General features: G+C 41.6%; 1 protein-coding gene across 1 annotated transcript in view; it reads right to left on the reverse strand.

Annotated features, from left to right (window-relative positions):
* Positions 1 to 19,085, reverse strand: part of ATP10B (ATPase phospholipid transporting 10B (putative)) — a 305,387-nt gene that overhangs the window by 103,194 nt on the left and 183,108 nt on the right. The window contains exon 5 of the mRNA XM_059062671.2: positions 8,421 to 8,625. Within this exon, the coding sequence (XP_058918654.1) occupies positions 8,421 to 8,625 (205 nt within the window). The remainder of the gene's footprint in view (positions 1 to 8,420; positions 8,626 to 19,085) is intronic.

Below are 19,085 nucleotides of genomic sequence, written 5' to 3' on the forward strand. Positions count from 1 at the left end.
ATATAAAAGAATCTAAAATTTACTTTAGCAGTGGGAGAAATAATCAGGTACATCAGAATTTAGTTCTAATTCTGTCTCCGTACTATATTAGCTAGGTAACCCTTGACAAGATTCAGTCTCTCTGAAATTAAGTTATCTCATCTTGAAAATGTTAATTCTACTTATAACGGTGAGTGTCCAATATCGAGTGTCAAATATCAAAAGGGAGTTGTGTAGTACAGTGGTTAAGGACTTTGCCTGATGTGGGAGAAGGATTTACATACTTAATATTGATGAGGTTGAGTAAAACCCTCTAGCTCTGAATTTGAATTGAAGTATCAGCATAATTCTTGATGTATTTAATCTTAAAAAAAAAGTCCTAGTTCTTTTCACTTAAATGGCCTAGAAACAATTATCAACCCAATAGCAAAAAGTACCTCTAGCATGTAATTACTATGATTTCTAAATGCCATTTTTCTATCAAAAGGGACTAGATTTATCAAAGACTACTGAGGTCATGGCAAAAGAACTTGGAAGCCAATTTGAAGAAGTTCCCACTGGCTAAAGATGGGGTAGTCAATAAAGATAATAACTGCAATGATTTGACATACAGCAAACATGTTTAAATCCAGGAGTTCATATTGATACTAAGAAAGAAATCTCATTGGTCAACTTTGGAGGATGTTTGGGAATCAAGTCATTGTTTTAAAACTGGTAAATAAAAGGAAAGGAACAAACACTTATCCTGCCTTTATAGAGGGTAGTACACAGTAACCAAATACTTGATGAGGGGAAATTTCTCTTTATACATGAGTTAGAGTATCACCACTTTGCAAATCCCATTGAATTAATGGATCTAAACAATGATCATCAATGACTGCTTACACTGAAAAAAGACCACCAGACATTTTGTACCTCAAGATGGTAACACACTTTATTTCCTATGATGTAATGTTGACATAAACATGCATACAAACACAAGCCTAACCTGACTGTGATTTAGGCACTAGATCCAACCACCAATTTATAGAAATATAGTGGGTAGGAAACCATAAAATGGAACCACAAGGAAACAACACAATCAGCAACATCTAGACTATGGGAAATTTTACAGGACAAACAACTTGGTTTATTCAGCAGCAAAAACTAAATATGCAAGGGGAAAAAAAAGCTGAATAGGGAACCTACAGAGTAAAAGAGATTTAAGAAAGTAATCTTAGTATTTGGCCTTATTTTGATCCTTATTCAAACAAACTGGAAGTATTGAACACTGACGTGAAAGTTGAGATCAAGGAATTATTGCCACTATTTTAGGCGTGACAAATATAGAACGGTATATTTTAAAAAATCCTATTCTTGACAAATAGATAATGAAATATTTACAGATAAAATGCTGGGTATTGAAAAGACATGCTTCAAAATAATTAACAGAGAGAAGAGGGTGGGGATCTAGATAGAACAAGATTGGTTATGAGCTGATTGTTGAAATTTGGTGATGAGCACATAAAAATTTATCATATTATTCTTACTTTTGTATATACTTGAAAATTCCCATAATGAAAAGTTAAAATAAAAGAACTCTGCTTGAGGTTAAAGCTGAGCTCAGTCCTTTGCTTGCAGAGTTATTGAACTGTTCTCCTTCATTTGTCAAATGGGGATAATCAAAGTGCCTGTCTCATAGGGTTTTTTAGAAGGAGTAGAAAGAAATAATAGGTATAAAACACTTAGAAGAGCTGCTTATGTGCTCAGCCAAGTTATCTATTGATACTGTAGTTTATTATTATTATTATATATTGTTACATAGATCTTATATTAAAAGATATAGAAAATGTGATCTCTGCTCAACATTTAAGCACCGGTCAAAAAGTAAAAAGACTAAGTATCATTCTTAAAGAAAATGTGTAACAGCCCACTAGGGGCAGTCCCATTATAAAATCCACCAGGAAAGAGGATTCTTCTCTGGTTCTCAGGGCAGACAAGTTGAATGGACAGGTAGAGACTTTTTGTTTCATTCAAGATGCATCAACACTGAACTGGGATAGTGATAGATAATTCCCCACCCCACCTCAACTCCATAGGTAAAGTGCTCTCCTGTCTAAATACGTTAAATCAGCACACACATTCACTGCAGAGGATCCAGGTTACAATGGCTCTTTTTAGTTGAGCAAATGGCTTAAAAGCACTAACTATCAGTGGAATTCAAGCTAGTTAAAAGGCAGAGTCAATTAAGAATCTTTAACGTGGGCAATAAAACAGATAGGCACAATTATTACATTAATCAATGATGCTCTAGGCCAGTGCTTTCCAACTTCAACTGTACATGAATCACCTGGGGATCTCTTAAACTGCAGAGTCTGGTTTAGTTTGGGGGCAGGGCCTGAAATTTTGCATTTCTGACAAGCTTTCAGGTGATGCTGAAGAGGCTAGTCCATGTCAACTTGGTGTCCCAAGTTCCTTGTCACTGGGAAATGATCTGACACATACTTCAGTAGGATTTGGGCTTCAATGGTTTGGATAAAAGATAACTAGGATAATTGTTCTGAAATACTAATTGGAAGAATTCATTTCTGATTCTTTGGCTTTGGTAAATGTTCCATCTACCAAAATAAATGGCACATACCTATTTTCAGGTGTTAAATCTCTAGTGCCCATCTTGAAACCCCTTTAAAGAAGAGATTTTACTAAGTGGGGGGCAGTGGAAGAAGGTTGGATTGGGAGTTTGAGATTAGCAGATGCAAACTATTATATATAGAATCGATAAACAACAAGGTCCTACTGTATAGTACAGAGAGTTATATTCAATATTCTTTGATAAACCATAATGGAAAAGAATATAAAAAAAGAATGTATATATGTGTATAACTGACTCATTTTGCTGTACAGCATAAGTTAACATAATATTGTATATTAACTATACTTCAATTTCAAAAAATTTTAAAAAAGAAGAGATTTCAGGTGTCAAAAATGTCCCCAAAGAGAAAACTGTACAATTTAATTCTCTAATGAAGTCCTCTGGCCTGCTCTGCAGACCTCGGCATAATCCTAATTTTGTACTCCTTCCCTTTCTGTCCTTTTCCCAGCAATGGGATGTAGGAATAAATATTTCAAGAACAGGTCAATAATGTTGTGAATGCAAAGATGGCCCATCATGATAAAAGTTCCAATTGAAAAAAAACAACAAAAAAACCCGAAACCTGACTTGGTCCAAGTTGCATTCTGGGAATGGATTTTGAAACTAACTCTTTGGCAACCTTGAGAATGATGTGCTATGTCACAGGGGAAGATCTCTCATGTTTATAATTTCCCCTGAACCTAGACAGGAAAGGAAAGGATGAGCTGTCCAAGCCATGAGGATGGTCAGCCTCTTGGTCATTCCTCACCTGTTGTGATCACGTGTGTTCCGCACAATGTAGATTAATGTGTTTAAGTTTCCATATGAAGGTGAAAAATTATTGTGCCCCAAATGGTTCTGAGGTTAAATAAGTTTGGAAAGCTCAGGGTTAAAGAAAGTTTAACTGGCCTCCTTCTTCTAGGTCTTCTCTGAGACCTTAAAATGTTCATGGACATTGGAACCTCCAAGAGGGGTCCAAAGGACTCTGGCCTCCTAATCAGATTTGACCACAGACCTTGTTTTTTTTTTTTTTTTTTTTTTTTTTGGCGGTATGCGGGCCTCTCACTGTTGTGGCCTCTCCCGTTGCGGAGCACAGGCTCCGGACGCGCAGGCCTAGCGGCCACGGCTCACAGGCTTAATTGCTCCGCGGCATGTGGGATCTTTCCCGGACCAGGGCACGAACCCATGTCTCCTGCATCGGCAGGCGGACTCTCAACCACTGCGCCACCAGGGAAGCCCCAGACCTTGTTTTTTAAGAACTATCTCTCGAGATAAGGGTTGGGCAGACTCCACCTTGAGAAGTGCCGATCTAGGGGAGCTGGGACAAAGTTTGTCTTATTGACTTTGAATGAACAGAACACAGTAGTGAAAATGGTTGTGGGTATATGGTGTGGGGTTGGGAGTTTCTAGAAATCTCTGAGGTTAGTAAAAACCCCCTTTTGGCAAAATAAAAATCTCATAGCCAATAGGAATAACAAGCTAAAAAACGTCATTAATACTAATTATTTAAGATATTAAATTTACAAACTACATTTGCAGGTGTTCAAAATCTTCTCTGAGACAAGTGGTGAATTTTGCCTTTTCTGTACCTTAGGGTTTTCATCTGTCCAATGGAGTAGTGATGTCCCCTTCACAGGATGGTCATGAGGACAAAGGACAACATGGGCAAAACACGTAAGACTCCTGTAGATGGTGGCTTTATTCCCATTATTATGATGAGTGTTTTTTGGAAGTAACACCTTCCCTTTATTATACAGGTTTTTGATGAACTAGTGGTACGTTCATATTAAGATCATCTGGCAGAATATTTAAAAAATATGCATGCCCAGACCACTACTCAGTCCCCATGAATCATAATTTGGTGATAATAATGGGGAAGGATGCATGTATATATGAAAACGTTTCTCCCTGTGATGGTTATGATACATCCAAAACACCTTCAATGCATTTAAGGGAAATTTCTAAACTGTGATCCCACCTCTCCTGTAGTAGTCCTGGTATATGGTCCTTGGAATAAAAGGTTTCTGTGGTTAAATAATTAGAAATATTATATACTAGTACCCTCCTCCCCCTCCCTCCCCCTTTATTAAAGTACCTGAGAAGTTCTGCAGTACACACTATTGGAAAACTTGTAACCTATTGCCTTCTGATCTTATTTGACAGTGCAACATGTATTTTTCTTGCAACTCTCATCAACATCTTTGTCCAACACATTTGAGAAATATTATATATAGAGTTAGTCAGAAGAGAATTCTATCCATATTCAGAAATCTTTTTGCACTGAAGACATAAGGGAGAAGCAAGATCGTAAAGAGCAGGTAAAATTCCTCCTCCCCAGGGAGCTGGCTAGGCCTGCTTTTATTCTTCCTGCTGCTTGTTACTTACATGTGGAAAGAATATTGAAAACGATAAATGTGTGTTTTCAAGTAAGCAATTCTGGGTAAAGTCTGGGTGAGAGTCAAAGGACCAGGGAGATGAGCTACTGCAAACCTTAAGATCTGAGACTGGACAAACTTGGCTTTGAATCCTGGTTCCAATACTTCCCAGCTTAGTGACCTTGGGCAAGTTACTTCACGTTTCTGTGCCTCACTTACCTTATATGTATAAGGGCATTAAAAAAGTGCATTATTATTAGTACTATTTACCCCTGTTCTTATAGAATTGGAAAAGCACACTTAAGCAAAGTGAGGGGGAGAATCAAGAATTGAAATAGAATAGAGAATTCTGGAAACCTTCAAAATCAAATAATCTTGTTCCCTTTACAAGTGAATTTATTTATTTATTTATTTTGGTAAATCATTACACCAAGTACCCTATGAGAATTCAGGGTTAGAGTTTGAGAGATTTGATTAACTTGAATTGGCTGGGTTATAGCAGTGGAGCGTGAATGACCCTTTCATCCAGCTCTTCATTCTAGTCAAATTCCAAACTATCAGACTAATTAATATACAAGGAACAGGGAGCCGCTGCCAATGGCAAAAAAGAGAAGGGACTGGGTGAACCTCAACAGTGCTGAAATCACTGCCTGAGAAAGAGAGTAGAAGACTCAGAGTTGTGGTGAGGATGTTGCGGTGGGCCGGCTGAAGGGTAGATTTACAAACACACACATTTTGCTGCTCCCAGAACTTAAAAAAAAAAACCACAACAAAAACCGGGGCTTCCCTGGTGGCACAGTGGTTAAGAATCCACCTGCCAATGCAGGGGACACGGGTTCAAGCCCTTGAAGATCCCACATGCCACGGAGCAGCTAAGCTTGTGTGCCATACCTACTGAGCCTGCACTCTAGAGCCCATGCGTCACAACTACTGAGCCCACGCGTCACAACTACTGAGCCCACGCGCCACAACTACTGAGCCCGCAAGCCTCAACTGAGTCCACGTGCCACAACAATTGAAGCTCAAGAGCCTAGAGCCCGTGCTCCACAACAAGAGAAGCCCCCACTCACTGCAGCTAGAGAAAGCCTGTGCATAGCGATGAAGACGGCCAAAAATAAATAAATTAATTAAAACAGCAACAAAATCCAATAGAATAGAACAGAAAGTTTCAGAGTCCTTTGCACGTAGTATGACTGAGGTGGCAGTTTTACACACTCACACACATACCCACATGTTCATGTGGATAGGTGTGTGTGTGCAATATGTATTTCTTATTGTGAGTTATGGTTAAAAAAGCTTGAAAACCTTTGCTCTAGAGGGCAGCCCACAGGGCCTTGAGCCAAGAAATAGATTGTTATTTTGTGTCTAGAATGGCTTTGTGAGCTTATCCAGATCCCGCCCTACATTTTTGTAAACACTGGGATGATTGGGTGAGTATGACAAAGACAGGCAAAGGAGAGAAGACTCAGACGCCAAGCCCCAGGGCAGTGACTGACTCAGTAGAGCCTGGGCACCAATGGGAAAACTGAGCCACTATCACAACCACAAAACAAGATGACAGCGTGGTGGTCATGGTGGTTTCCATTCCCACTGTAGGAACTGTAGCTGAGGTAGCAGCAATAGACCATTTACTGTGTATCTACAATGCAGCAAACCCTCTATTTTGTTGTTTACTTTCCTTATCTCATTTGAATCACACAGCAAAACTTTGGGAGAGCTATTATTATTATTCCCATCGTAAGGATGACAGAACAGAGTTCAATCATAGAAAAGCGATCTTATGAGAACTGGGGCTTTGAGAGAGACAAAGTGAGGTATGCTGAGTGGCCTTCTCTTGAGAAGTTTGTCTAGATAACAAAACGTTAGCTCATGAGCATCTCTGAAGAATGAATCACTTGCCTTCCTTCTTCTAAATCCCCTGATTCATCCATTTTCTCCCCAGCCACAGGCTGTCAGGATGAAGAGGAGTGATAGAATTTTATTCTTTTCCATGCATAGAGAAAGGTACCAGATGGGAAATCAACCCTTTCAAGGGGAATTTTAATTGAAAACTGGAATATCACACCCAGTTTCGATCAGTCAACACATATTGCCTATGAACACCATTGATATGTACTGCCAACTATTTACTGGTCTCTTACTTACTATGCGCCTAGCTTCATGCTAAGTAATTCATGTACATATTATTTTATAATCGAGCAGGACCTTATGGGGCCTTTTTGGGGCTGACCTCTCCCCCATATTCCCTGCTTTAGTTCCTTTCTGAAGTACCTAGATAATAGTATCTGATGCACATTTCCTGAGTTGTTTAACAGACATGAAAACCCCCATCAAATGGAAGATGTTAACTATTTGATGACCATGAGCACATAGCCCCAAGAACTACTGGCATCTGTGGATTGATAACCCCTGTGACACCACCCTGTTCCCTTACCATCAACCAATCAGAGAATTGTGCATGAGGAGATCACATACCCCATGACACACCTCCCTTAGCTGGCCTTTAAAAATGTTTTCCTGAAACCCATCAGGGAGTTCAGTCTTTTTGAGCCCTAGCTGTCCCAGACTATTTGTATGGAGCCTTACAATAAATGCTGCGTTTTCCTTCACTACGACCCAGTGTCAGTTGACTGGCTTTACTGCACGTGGGCAAGCAGAACCAAGTCTGGCTCAGTAACAATTCAGTCTTCAGAAACACCCTATGGAGAGGGTACTATTTTTGTGCCCATTTTCCAGATGAGGGAAGGAAGGTGTGAGAGGGTAATAATTTGCCTTAGTTCAGACAGCTAATAAATGGTGGGGCTGGGCTTTGAGTTCAGCTCTGCCAGACTCTAGAGCCTGGGTTCTTAACCACCAAACAATCATGATTCCTCCATGATATCCAAGGTATCACACACATAAAGTGGGGATTAAATTAAAATGTTGATGATCACTCTCTGTCCTTAAAGAGGTTTCAGTACTGTTGAGAAGGTAAGACCTTCACAAATGGAAAAACAGTTAACGACACCTTGCTGCTTTTATGCTGCGGTCAAAGGAGTGTTAGAAAAAATTCATGGAGGGAGAAACTGCTGAAGCTGAGCTGGGCAGGGTGAGCCAGGATTGGAGAAGCACAGAAAAATGGGTTGGTCTCAAGAGTAATTGAGCAGATACTAGACTCCTCGGTTTAGAGCAGAGAGCACAGTTTCTTCAGTTGAATGGAGGGGGTCCCCATTTAAGGACTCTGAGGCCTTCAGCAAGTTATTTACCTTTCCCAAGCCTCAGTTTCCCCACCTGTGAGAAGGGGATGATATCCATCTCAGAGAGTTGGTGGCAAGATTAAGTGTACCTAAGTGCCTGGGAAAAGGAGACATCTACTACCTTCTCCTCTACACACCAGATTAAATCCAGTTTCCCAGTAGAGCTGGCTGGCATCTTCCCTTTGCCATTCCAGCTGAAGATCTTAGAAAGAGCCCTACCTGCTGTGTGAAGCCCTTTACAACACGCCTCTGTTTGAGGTTTGTCTCTCCATCCAAGTTGGAGGTTTCCAGATGACAGATCCCACTGGGGTCCGAGGAAAAGAGGAGGAGTATGTCGGCTGGTATGATCTCATTGCATTGCATTTGGATGAAGTCCCCCACTCGCACATCCTTCCAGCACTTCTGCGTGTAGCTCTGCTCTTTTCTGGGGTTGGAGAAAGACAGAGGTCAGAGTGAATGTTAAAGTTCTCCAGAACATGAATGAGTGAATGGAAAAGGTCCCCCCTGCACCTACTATCCTCCAGTCAGCCTGTCACAGGACTGCTCTGTATTCTACCTTGCCCCAAATGACCACTTTGATCATCACTAGAAAAGCTAAGCATGATCTATGGAATCCCACTAGTAAAGATCCCTCCTTATGACCATGTAGACTTTTGATTGACTGTCGGCTATTGACTGGTTGCTGTGCTCAGCCCTTGCTTCCTAGCAGGGGAAAAAATTTAAGGGAGAAGGTGATTATATAGTCATATTAACATAGTATTCTTAATATACATCACTTCCTAGAATACCCAGTTATCACCGTAGAAAGCAGGGTCACAAAAGAATGGAGTATAGGAAAGACTGTTTTTGGTTAGGGGTGGAGAGCCGCAGCGGGAAAGGTGAGAATATAGACCATTCCTATCTTCATAGGAAGATGTGGAGTGGTGCTGAAAGAGGAAGCAGGGAATTAGGAAGACGGCACCAGGAGCTTTGATAGGGTGGGCCCCACAGTGATCACAGGATCAGAGGGCTAAAGAAATCTGAGAAAATGTTGTAGTTTCTCTTCCTATCCAATTTATCAAGCTCAGGTAACCACAGGGGCAGGAACAATTGTGAAATTAGCATTTCTACCATGCCAAGCACTAGAGTGAATTAATACTTCATTTACTTGCATAATAACTCAGTGGAGGAGATGTTATACCCGTTTCATAATGAGGAACTTGAGGGTTCAAGAGAAATTTCCCAAGGCCTTACAAAAACAGAGCTGGACCCCGAGTCTGGGTCCGACTTGACACCAAACCCAGTTTTCACTGCTTGAATGAATATTCTACCTCCTGGAAATCATTCCCCTCTTCCCTCTCCAGTGGAATGGCAGCATCAGCTTTTACAGCCCTGGCAGAAGGACTCGCTGCTCCCCAAGGCAATACATTCCGTTTCCAAGAGCCCTCATTTTACGAAATTCTTCCTTCCGATTAGCCAAATATTGAACTAATTCTGCTCTCCCAGGTGATCTGATTTACTCCATCTTCTACCATTAAAAAATATATATATATTTTAATGAATTTATTTTATTTATTTTGTTTTTGGCTGCGTTGGGTCTTTGTTGCCACATGCGGGCTTTTCTCTGGTAGCGGCGAGCGGGGGCTCCTCTTCGTTGCAGTGTGCGGGCTTCTCATTGCGGTGCCTTCTCTTGTTGCGGAGCACGGGCTCTAGGAGCCCGGGCTTCAGTAGTTGTGGCACATGGCCTCAGTAGCTGTGGCTCATGGGCTCTAGAGCTCAGGCTCAGTAGCTGTGGCGCACAGGCTTAGTTGCTTCCAGGCATATGGGATCTTCCTGGACCAGGGCTTGAACCAGTGTCTCCTGCATTGGCAGGCGGATTCTTAATCACTGCGTCACACAGGGAAGCCCTAAAAAAATACTTTAAAGTATTCATCAGGTGTCTTCTGAAGCCTTTTGGACTTGCCAAGTCAAATTTAACTTTCCAAGTGCCCTCAATTATTCTGTGTGACACAGTTTCAAGATCTGTCTTAGAGGTGAGGGCTCTTCTGACTAAGGCTGTGTTTGGAAATGTTCCTCTTTAAATGTGGGATCTGGGACCAAACCAATATTCCACATGTGGTCTTTTAAACTAAGTCCAGCTGGCTTGCAGCTGGATGCCTCTGAGCCCAGCCAGGCCTGGAGAAGCAGGCTCTCTTTTGCTATTTTTCTCCACTGAGGCTGAGCCTCTCTGGGCATGTTACTGCTTCTGTTTTTGTTGGAATCTGAGCTGCCCTGGGCACGATAAGACCACTCTTCCACAGAGAAGGAGACGTGATTGGAATTTCACTTTTCTTCTCTGAGTTTGTAAAAGTCCTTGAGGAGGATAAGGGTTTGATGCCTTTCTCTTTTCTTTGGGGGCCCTCTAGAGAACCCCAAGGAAGCCCTCCTAAGACCCCATTTTCCTTGTCAAAAAGATCCTTGCAAAGGAGTCCCCCAGTTTCCTGAAATAGATGCACATCCATCTGGAAGACTTTTGGAGGGCCAAAGGGAAGATCTGATCAGAGTCTACAAAATAATCAGGGATTACAATTAGGGAGCAGTCTTGTAACTCTAAAGACCCGCAGAGTTCTGTGGAAGTGCCCATGCTCTGGGGAGCCCAGTGCAGCAGCCACTGGTTAACCGTGGGCAGTATCACCCAAACGGGGACCACTTCTGAGCAGTTTGTGGGCAGTGCATCTCTAGCATTTTAATAAAAATAATTCTTTTAATGGAAAAAGTATGTAACAGGTTTCTAAGCATTTTTTCATTCCATCAGCTTATTTTAGAGCAGCTTATCATCTGTTCTACCTTATTTTTTTATCTTTATTTTTTTTTACCATGAAAAATAGAGACAGCCCCCCCCCCCCCCAGATCTGTTTCTCAATGCCATTTCAGAAAAACATTTATCTGTTCATTCAGGGAAGAATTTTTTTTTCTTCAGAGCAGCCTTGGGAACACCTGTTAAATGTCCAAATATAAAGCTACTTAAAGAAACTGGAATGGCAGATACTCTCCATTGGAAAAGGAATCTTGTATGGTGAAGGAGGGAGGCTTTCTCTATTGCTTTTTTTTTTTTTTTTTCCTTTTTGAGAGGGCACTTAAAAAAAAGGATCCTTGACTATTACAGCAAAATTGCTCCAAGGAATAAAGGATTATCACTCAACTTGTCTTTACTCTTCTCCCCTTTGACTTCTGTCCTATTGGGTAATGCCTTTGGGGATAGCCCACCGTTGGTTGCTTGCTGTAATCTCAGCAATCTGCCCGGTACTGAGATTGGATTTAATGAGAACACCTTTGACTCTGAGCAATATCCTGACTGCCAGCACTTCCAGAGCACACTGGTTCAAACCAGAAGGTCTGCAAAAGCTAGTTGGGAACGCTACATACATAGACATACCGAAGGCAAGGCCAATGCACCTCCACCCGTGAACACTGAAATTCATTCTTCTTCCTTCTAATAAAGGGCTCCACTGCATATTATGGGATGTGAGTTATTAATATAATGGAAGATGGATGTTATGCAGATGAACTTATGAAATGTGTGTGTGTGTGTGTGTGTGTGTGTGTATGTATATATATTTATGAGCAGTCACTTCTGTGAGTTTGGCTGGAGTGCTGTCTTGTCAATTCCCATCATGATGATAGGTATTGCAAGGTCAGTGGAACCACACAAGAAGCTATAAGTCAGACTGGTCTCTGTTTTCTTTCCAGTACTGCTGTCCTGTTAATAATTGCCTGTCTTTCCTTTAGATGTAATCTTCTCTTCCTTAGGATGACATGCAGTGGTGAAGGGACACGCTTCATCCCTGTTGGAGGCTTACCCTCTCCCAAACAGAGATTGCCCGTCTCTGGGTCGTGCTGCTCAAACAGAGGCACATACGCCTCCAGGCAAACATCTTGTCGTGTGTGTCCAGGAGCACTGAAGCTATGGAAAAAACCATGATTTTGGGGGTGTTCAAAATTTTGGGGGGGGACATAATTTAGTAATTTAGCTGTTACAAAATCTGAAGAATTATATATTTATATTGACCCAAATGTAGTAATATTATAGAATCAGAGTCAGATTTTATAGGAATTTTGGGATAAGAAAAAGTGACATCGGGGACATTTCCTTCTTGCACTGGGTTATTCTGTGCTGGTTTCCTGATCCTCTGGGGTCCAATGTGTCTCCTCAACTGTGGAAAAGGCAAGGGTGCATAGCTGCGGGGTTGGGGCGTCCAGCCCGAGGAGGTGCTGAGTGGCTGAATCCAGCTGAGGCAGAAAAGCGGCATGCTTCTGCATTGAGGGATGCCCAGATGTGGCCACAGCTGGCTGGAAGCCACCTTCGGGAGTCATTCCCTGGTTAATCCAGCCCGTTTGGAACAGCTGCCCCGGGTGGACACATCCACACACTCCTGGTCATTTCCCTGCTCAGTGAGTCCACATCTGGGAACCGATTGCTATTTTAGCTTTGTGGCATGTTCACTGCTGCTTAAAAATAAGACAAATCGACGTGGCTGGGGACGAAGACTCCATCTGGCAGATTCTGCCTTGGGGAGAAATCAAGTGGTACAGTGCTAAATGGCTTTCTGAGAGGAGATAGGGCTTATTAAGAGGTAAATAAACAGCAAGAGAGGTTTATTATCGACTGGATCCTGTGGGGAAGCAGGTGAAAGGGGGGGAATGGAGGAGGAGAAGGTGCTTAAGCTTCCATTTCTCAAGTACTATGTGGGTTTTGTAAAAAGGGTTTCAAGGAACTAGAGTAGAGGGGATTTATCAGGAAGCTTAGTTGTCTGTGGGATTTCCCATTCAGTGTAGGATGATGAGCTGACCTGGGCTGTCCTTCAGGAAGCTGGAATCTCAGGCCCGGGCTGGTCAGCATTGCTACCCCAGGGTGAAGGGGGAAGCCAGTGAAAATGAGTGCAGTCTAGGAATTAAGAATGGGTTTGAATCTCAGCTTCACCACTTACTACCTGTGTGACTTGAGGAAGTTACTTAATCCTTCAGAGACTCTATTTCTTCAGTCGAAGGTAATACGTGTATTTGCCTCAGAGGGTTATTGGAAGGATTAGTGACATGATGCAAGTAAGGGACTGAGTTCTTGGTTTTGCACTTAGTAAGTACTTAATGAATACAAGCTTCTTTTATGATGTTGATGCAATGATTATTAATGTTATGGTGAGGGCTAACCACCACCGCCAGTCCCAGCATTTTCTTCTTCATGCTATTGGAATGTCCGCTTTATGTCCGTGATTACATTTCATGAATTGAGCTCAGGCACATAATATGCAAACACAAGGAACTTAAAAAATCCAAACATTTTCTCCAAGTCCAGAAAAGAGGGACCCAAATTCAGCCTATTGAAGACTATGGGCTCTGGATGCTGGCTACTGGGCAAACTCCCAGAAAAATATATCCTTAAAATCAGGGCTGCCCAGAAAGTTCTTTGTGGATGTTGACAAACTACTTCTAAAGTTTATGTAAAGAGGCAAAAGAACCACAACTAGCCAACTCGATATTGAAGGAGAGGATTGACATACCCATCCTCGAGACTTACTACAAAGTTACAGTAATCAAGACGTGCGGTATTGGCAAAAGAATAAACAAATAGATCAATGGAACAGAATAGATAGCCCAGAAATAGATTCACATAATTATAGTCAACTGACTTTTGACAAAGGAACAAAGGTAATACAACCGAGCAAAGATAATCTTTTCAACAAATGGATATCCACATGCCAAAAAAAAGAAAGAAAAAAGAAAAAGAAAGAAGACTCCAGACACAGATCTTACACTCTTGACAAAAATTAACTCAGAATGCATCACAGACCTAAATGTAAAATGCAGAACTATAAAACTCCTAGCAGACAACATGGCAGAAAACCTAGATGACCTTGGGTCATCTCATACCTTGGGTATGGAGATGACTTTTTAGGTAAACACCATAGGCACTATTCATGAAAGAAGTAACTGAGAAGCTGGACTTCATTAAAATTAAAAACTTCTGTTCTGTGAAAGACAATGGTAAGAGAATAAGAAGACGAGCCACCATCTGGGAGAAAATATGTGTTTTGCAAAAGAAACATCTGATAAAGGGTCATTATTCAAAATATAAAAAGAAAAACTCAAAATTCAACAATAAGAGAACAAACAACCCAATTAAAAATGGAAAAAAGATCTGAATAGACATCTCACCAAAGAAGATATACAGATGTCAAATAAGCATGAAAAGAGCTCCCCATCACATGTCACCAGAGAAATGCAAATTAAAATGAGGTACCACAAAATACCTCTTTGAATGCCCCGAATCTTGAACGCTAACACCACCAATTGCTGGTGAGGAGGTAGAGCAAGAGGCACTCTCACACACTGTAGGTAGGAACGCACAATGGTACAGCCACTTTGAAAGACAGTTTGGTGGTTTCTTATAAAACTAAATGTCTTCTTACTATACGATCTAGCAATCATGTATCCTATTTACCTAAACGAGTTGAAAACTTATGCCATGCAAAAACCCACACATGTATGTTTATGGCAGATTTATTCATAATTTCCAAAACTTGGAAGCATCCAGATGTCCTTCAGTAGGTGAATGAATGAACTATGGTACACGCAATGAAATATTATTCATAGCTAAAAAGAAGTGAGTTATTGAGCCATGATAAGACATGGAGGGAACTTACATGCATATGGCTAAGTGAAAGAAGCCAATGTGAAATGGCTACACAGTGTATGATTTCAACTGTAAGACATTCTGGAAAAGGCAAAACTATGGAGACAGTAAAAATATCTGATTGCCAGGGGTTGGGAGGTGGGTAAGGATGAACAGGTGGAGCACAGAGGATATTTAGGGAAGTGAAACTACTGTGTATGATACCATAATGGTGGGTACAGGTAGTTATATATTTGACCAAACCCATAGAATGTATAATACCTAGAGTGAGCCATCTTGTAAACTATGGACTTTGGGTGACGATGATGTCTCAATGTTGGTTCATTAATTTCGACAAACAGACCACTTTGGTGAGGGATGTTGATAATGGGGGAAGTTGTGCATGTGTGAGGGCAGAGGGTATACGGGAAATCTCTGTACCTTCCCCTCAGTTTTACTGTGAACCTAAAACTGCTTTAAAAAAATAGTCTTAATTTAAAAAAAAAACAAGGCTGGAGGAAATTTGATAAATCTCCAATTTGGGTGAGGAAACTGACCTGGCCAAGGTGTATAGCAACAAAACTTGGGTTGGAACCTCTATTCTTTCCATGGCTCCAAGAAGAGTCAAGCGTCCTGTAGCTGGTTCAGGAATACTTGAAATGCCCAACTGTCTTTGTCTTGACAGCGGTGTGCTCATGTAGAGACAATATCATGGGGTTGTTAAAAGCTCTGGAGTCATGTGAGCCTGACCCAGAACTACTTCTTACTTCTTACATACAAGGTAGTGTGACCTTGAACCCACTACTTGACTATATGACCCTCAATTTATTCATCTATCAAATGGACAAATAACATCTATTCTACAGGTTAAAGTGAGAGTTCAACAAGATAATACACGAAATGACCTTAGAGCAAATAGCATTTACTGCTGCTATTATTATCATTACAGTTATTATTAGCTTGGAGCAAACAGAGTCACTGCTGTGGTGATAGGAGAACAGAATCTGTGTGGTTGTCTCTTTTCATGAGCTGTCGTGAATGAGGGGTGGGGCTTTGTGGTTGGAGGAGGAGCTTAGCAAGGGAGAAGGAACTGAAAAGGGAAGAAGGGACCTGTGGCTTCTGTCCTGACCTGGTGCCACAAAATGGAAATGGAACAGCAGTTAAATGTTTAGAGTTAAGTTAAAGTTACGCTAAAGACAGCGTGGGCCTGGAGCAGAGGGCAGTGAGTGCAGCTGTGTCCCCGCACCTGCCTGTTTGCTACAGACCACCATGACTGGGGCTTTAGACTCAGGGAAGTTCCAGAAAGAAACAGCTGAGGCCAGAGGAATGGGCAGGAGACCAGGACCCCTGGCTTGGATGGAAATGTTGGGGGACATGAATATATTAACTATACCTGAGGATGCCCAGATATATCTGGGGAGGCCTGAGTATTAGGGTGGGAAGAATGAAGACCCAAATCAGCAGTTTGGGGCATCTGTATTTATGTGAATTCATTAACAACCAGAGGCCTAATTGTTTCATGTGTCTTCTACTTTCAACTATGTAATAAGCTTGCTGAGAGCTGGGATGACCCTGGATCTTATATTTCTGTACCTACATGGAGTCTGGTATGGTGTCTAGCACACGGGAGTGTGCAGTAAGTATTCAGTAATTGATTCCTTATAGATTTGTCTTGAACGTGAGGCAGTATAGGAGAAGCTTTTCCTAATCTTAAGTCATTTTGACATCTATCTCTTTTTGTTATGGACGCACTAACGGAGACTTCCAAAAATGATATCATAATAATATAATATGATGTATGATATGATGAGATATGATGAGATGATACAATATAATACAATGTATTTAATGTAATGTAATGTAATATAATAAACTTATTTGTATTAAGTGCCTATAATGAGCCCAGCATTAACCAACGTTACCATTTAGCTGACTAATAATGACACAACTTTTGTTATCACTGTTATCTATGTTTCATAGATGAGGAAACTTAAGCCCAGAAAGGTTATCTAACTTGTGAAGGTCACATAGGTGTGTCTGCCAGGATATAGGAGTGAGACCTGTGGGGACTTCATGGCTCAGTGTGGTCTCTTGGTCCTGTTTGAAACTGCAGTACTAAGCAGATGACGCCTCAGAAGCTGGTGACATAAACATATCTGAGGCTGGGTTGGGAACAGGAGCCTCAGCTTTTGGAATTGTGAGCTCCATAATGGCAAATCAGAAGCTATAAATGCTCACCCGCTCAGATACAATTCACGCCTGTTGACACAAGTGCAGAGCTTCAGGGACACCTGAATTCTTTTTTTATGATTCTTCCACCTATTGAGTTTGGGGGAGAACCTAATGCATTCTATCCTGAAATGACAAGCTGAATTGGCCCACATAGTTGATGGCCTTCTGTGAGCACAGGGCGAGGCCATGGGAGTCGGGTGGGCACTTGCAAAACTGACCCTTTAGAGAGGAGGCTACTTGCCAAATGCAGAGCAAAGACCCGCAGAGTGGATGCAGTGGTCTGCTGGTCTATCGACTACAGCCAGTGGCACTTTTCATAGTCATGCTTCAAATGACACTATGATCCTCTGTTTTGTGCACTTTCAGATTCTTTCCCCAGGCCTATTTTGCTATGTTTTCTGAGAGCTACTGAATGCCAGGAACTATACTAAGCATTTACATACATTACTTCATTTAACAGCTGCAGCAAACCAAGGGTACAGCTGTTCACCTAACAGCTGCAGCAAACCGAGGGTACAGCTGTTCATTTAACAGCTGCAGCAAACTGAGGATATCGTTTTAGGGTAAAGAATACATATTGTATTTCGATGTTAGAACGGCCCTGGCAAAGCCTAAATTCTACCCTGTCAATCATCTCATATCCTTTGGGTTTCCCAGAGGGATGTTATGTGGAGGAAAGTGATAGTAGAATGGGGGTCAAATAGCTACTATATTAAGAGCCACACAAATATGATATTTGAATGTACATTCTATGTTAGAAGCTGGGTTGGGAGAAGTGGCTTAGGCTCCGGGCCACCTAAATCCCTCGCCTAAATCTAAATCTTGGTCCGGGTGTGCTCAGGAGTGCTGTGGAAACGGAGTTAGGGGAAAGAGGTCCAGGCTCTAGCAGGGTTTCCCAAATTCAGATTTTAAATCCTGCCACATAGAATAGAAGAGAAATGAGAGAGCAGAGCACAAGTTTTTGCTTTTAAAACACTGTTACCCTGCCCACTGGAAAATGTGGCTCAGTGAATGCCCTGACCTTTGCCAATAAAATACACAATTCCTCCCTTGTATGGGTGGGAAATGTAGCAAGAAAGACGAAGGCTTAGGCTGGGCCTGACATTGAAAAAATTAGAGTTGAAGTGACTGGAGATTTAAAAAATTACGTAGTGCTAATTATGGTGCAGACACTGAGTTAACAGTTTATAAGGATTATTTCATTCAGTCCACATGCCCCTGAGAGATAGGTGCTAATACTGGCCCCACTTGATACAAGTTGAAATGGAGGCTGCAGTGATCAAGTAACTACAAGTGTCCACACATTTAGTAAGTGGCAGCTCTGAGACAAGCCCAGGTGTGATGCCAAGCATCCAGTAAGATGTCATGTTTTAAACATCCTTGCTGAGACTGCTTTATGCACTCTCCTTTGGCACTGCATTGTATAGTTGTTTCTATACCTCTGCTACGTTCAAGCCCTCTGACAAGTCATCTCACATCTTTTCACAAAATTTACCGCAGAGAGACTATGACCACTATTTAAAGATGAGACAAATGGGGACACAACTGCCTAAGTGGCTTCATTTAGGTCATGTACTTAATTGGTGACAGACCCAGGATGAGGACCTCTGGTTTCCTCATTCTCAGGCTTTCCTATGGGGGCACCGGCACGGAAGGAAACTGATATACAAATAAAAACGGGCTGCAGGCCAGGCATTTGCCTTCTCCAACAGAACTTTCCACAGCTGGGAAACCCGGCCCTCAGTGCCATGCTGTCAGAAGACTGGCCGCGATTCTGTAGCATCTGGAATTCTTTTTATGTTATAGCAGCCACCTGACTTACAGAAAAGAGAATCTCCAAGTCTTGGTAAAAAGTCAGAATTTAAACGTTTCTAGGGAATTCCCTGGCGGTCCAGTGCCTAGGACTCAGAGCTTTCGCTTCCAGGGCCTGAGTTCGATCCCTGGTCGGGGAACTAAGATCCCCCAAGCCATGCGGCATGGCCAATAAAAATAAAAGAAAGTTTCTTATCTGAATTATTTCTCTC

Source organism: Kogia breviceps, chromosome 4 (genome assembly GCF_026419965.1).
Source record: "Kogia breviceps isolate mKogBre1 chromosome 4, mKogBre1 haplotype 1, whole genome shotgun sequence".
NCBI classification, from domain to species: Eukaryota; Metazoa; Chordata; class Mammalia; order Artiodactyla; family Physeteridae; genus Kogia; species Kogia breviceps.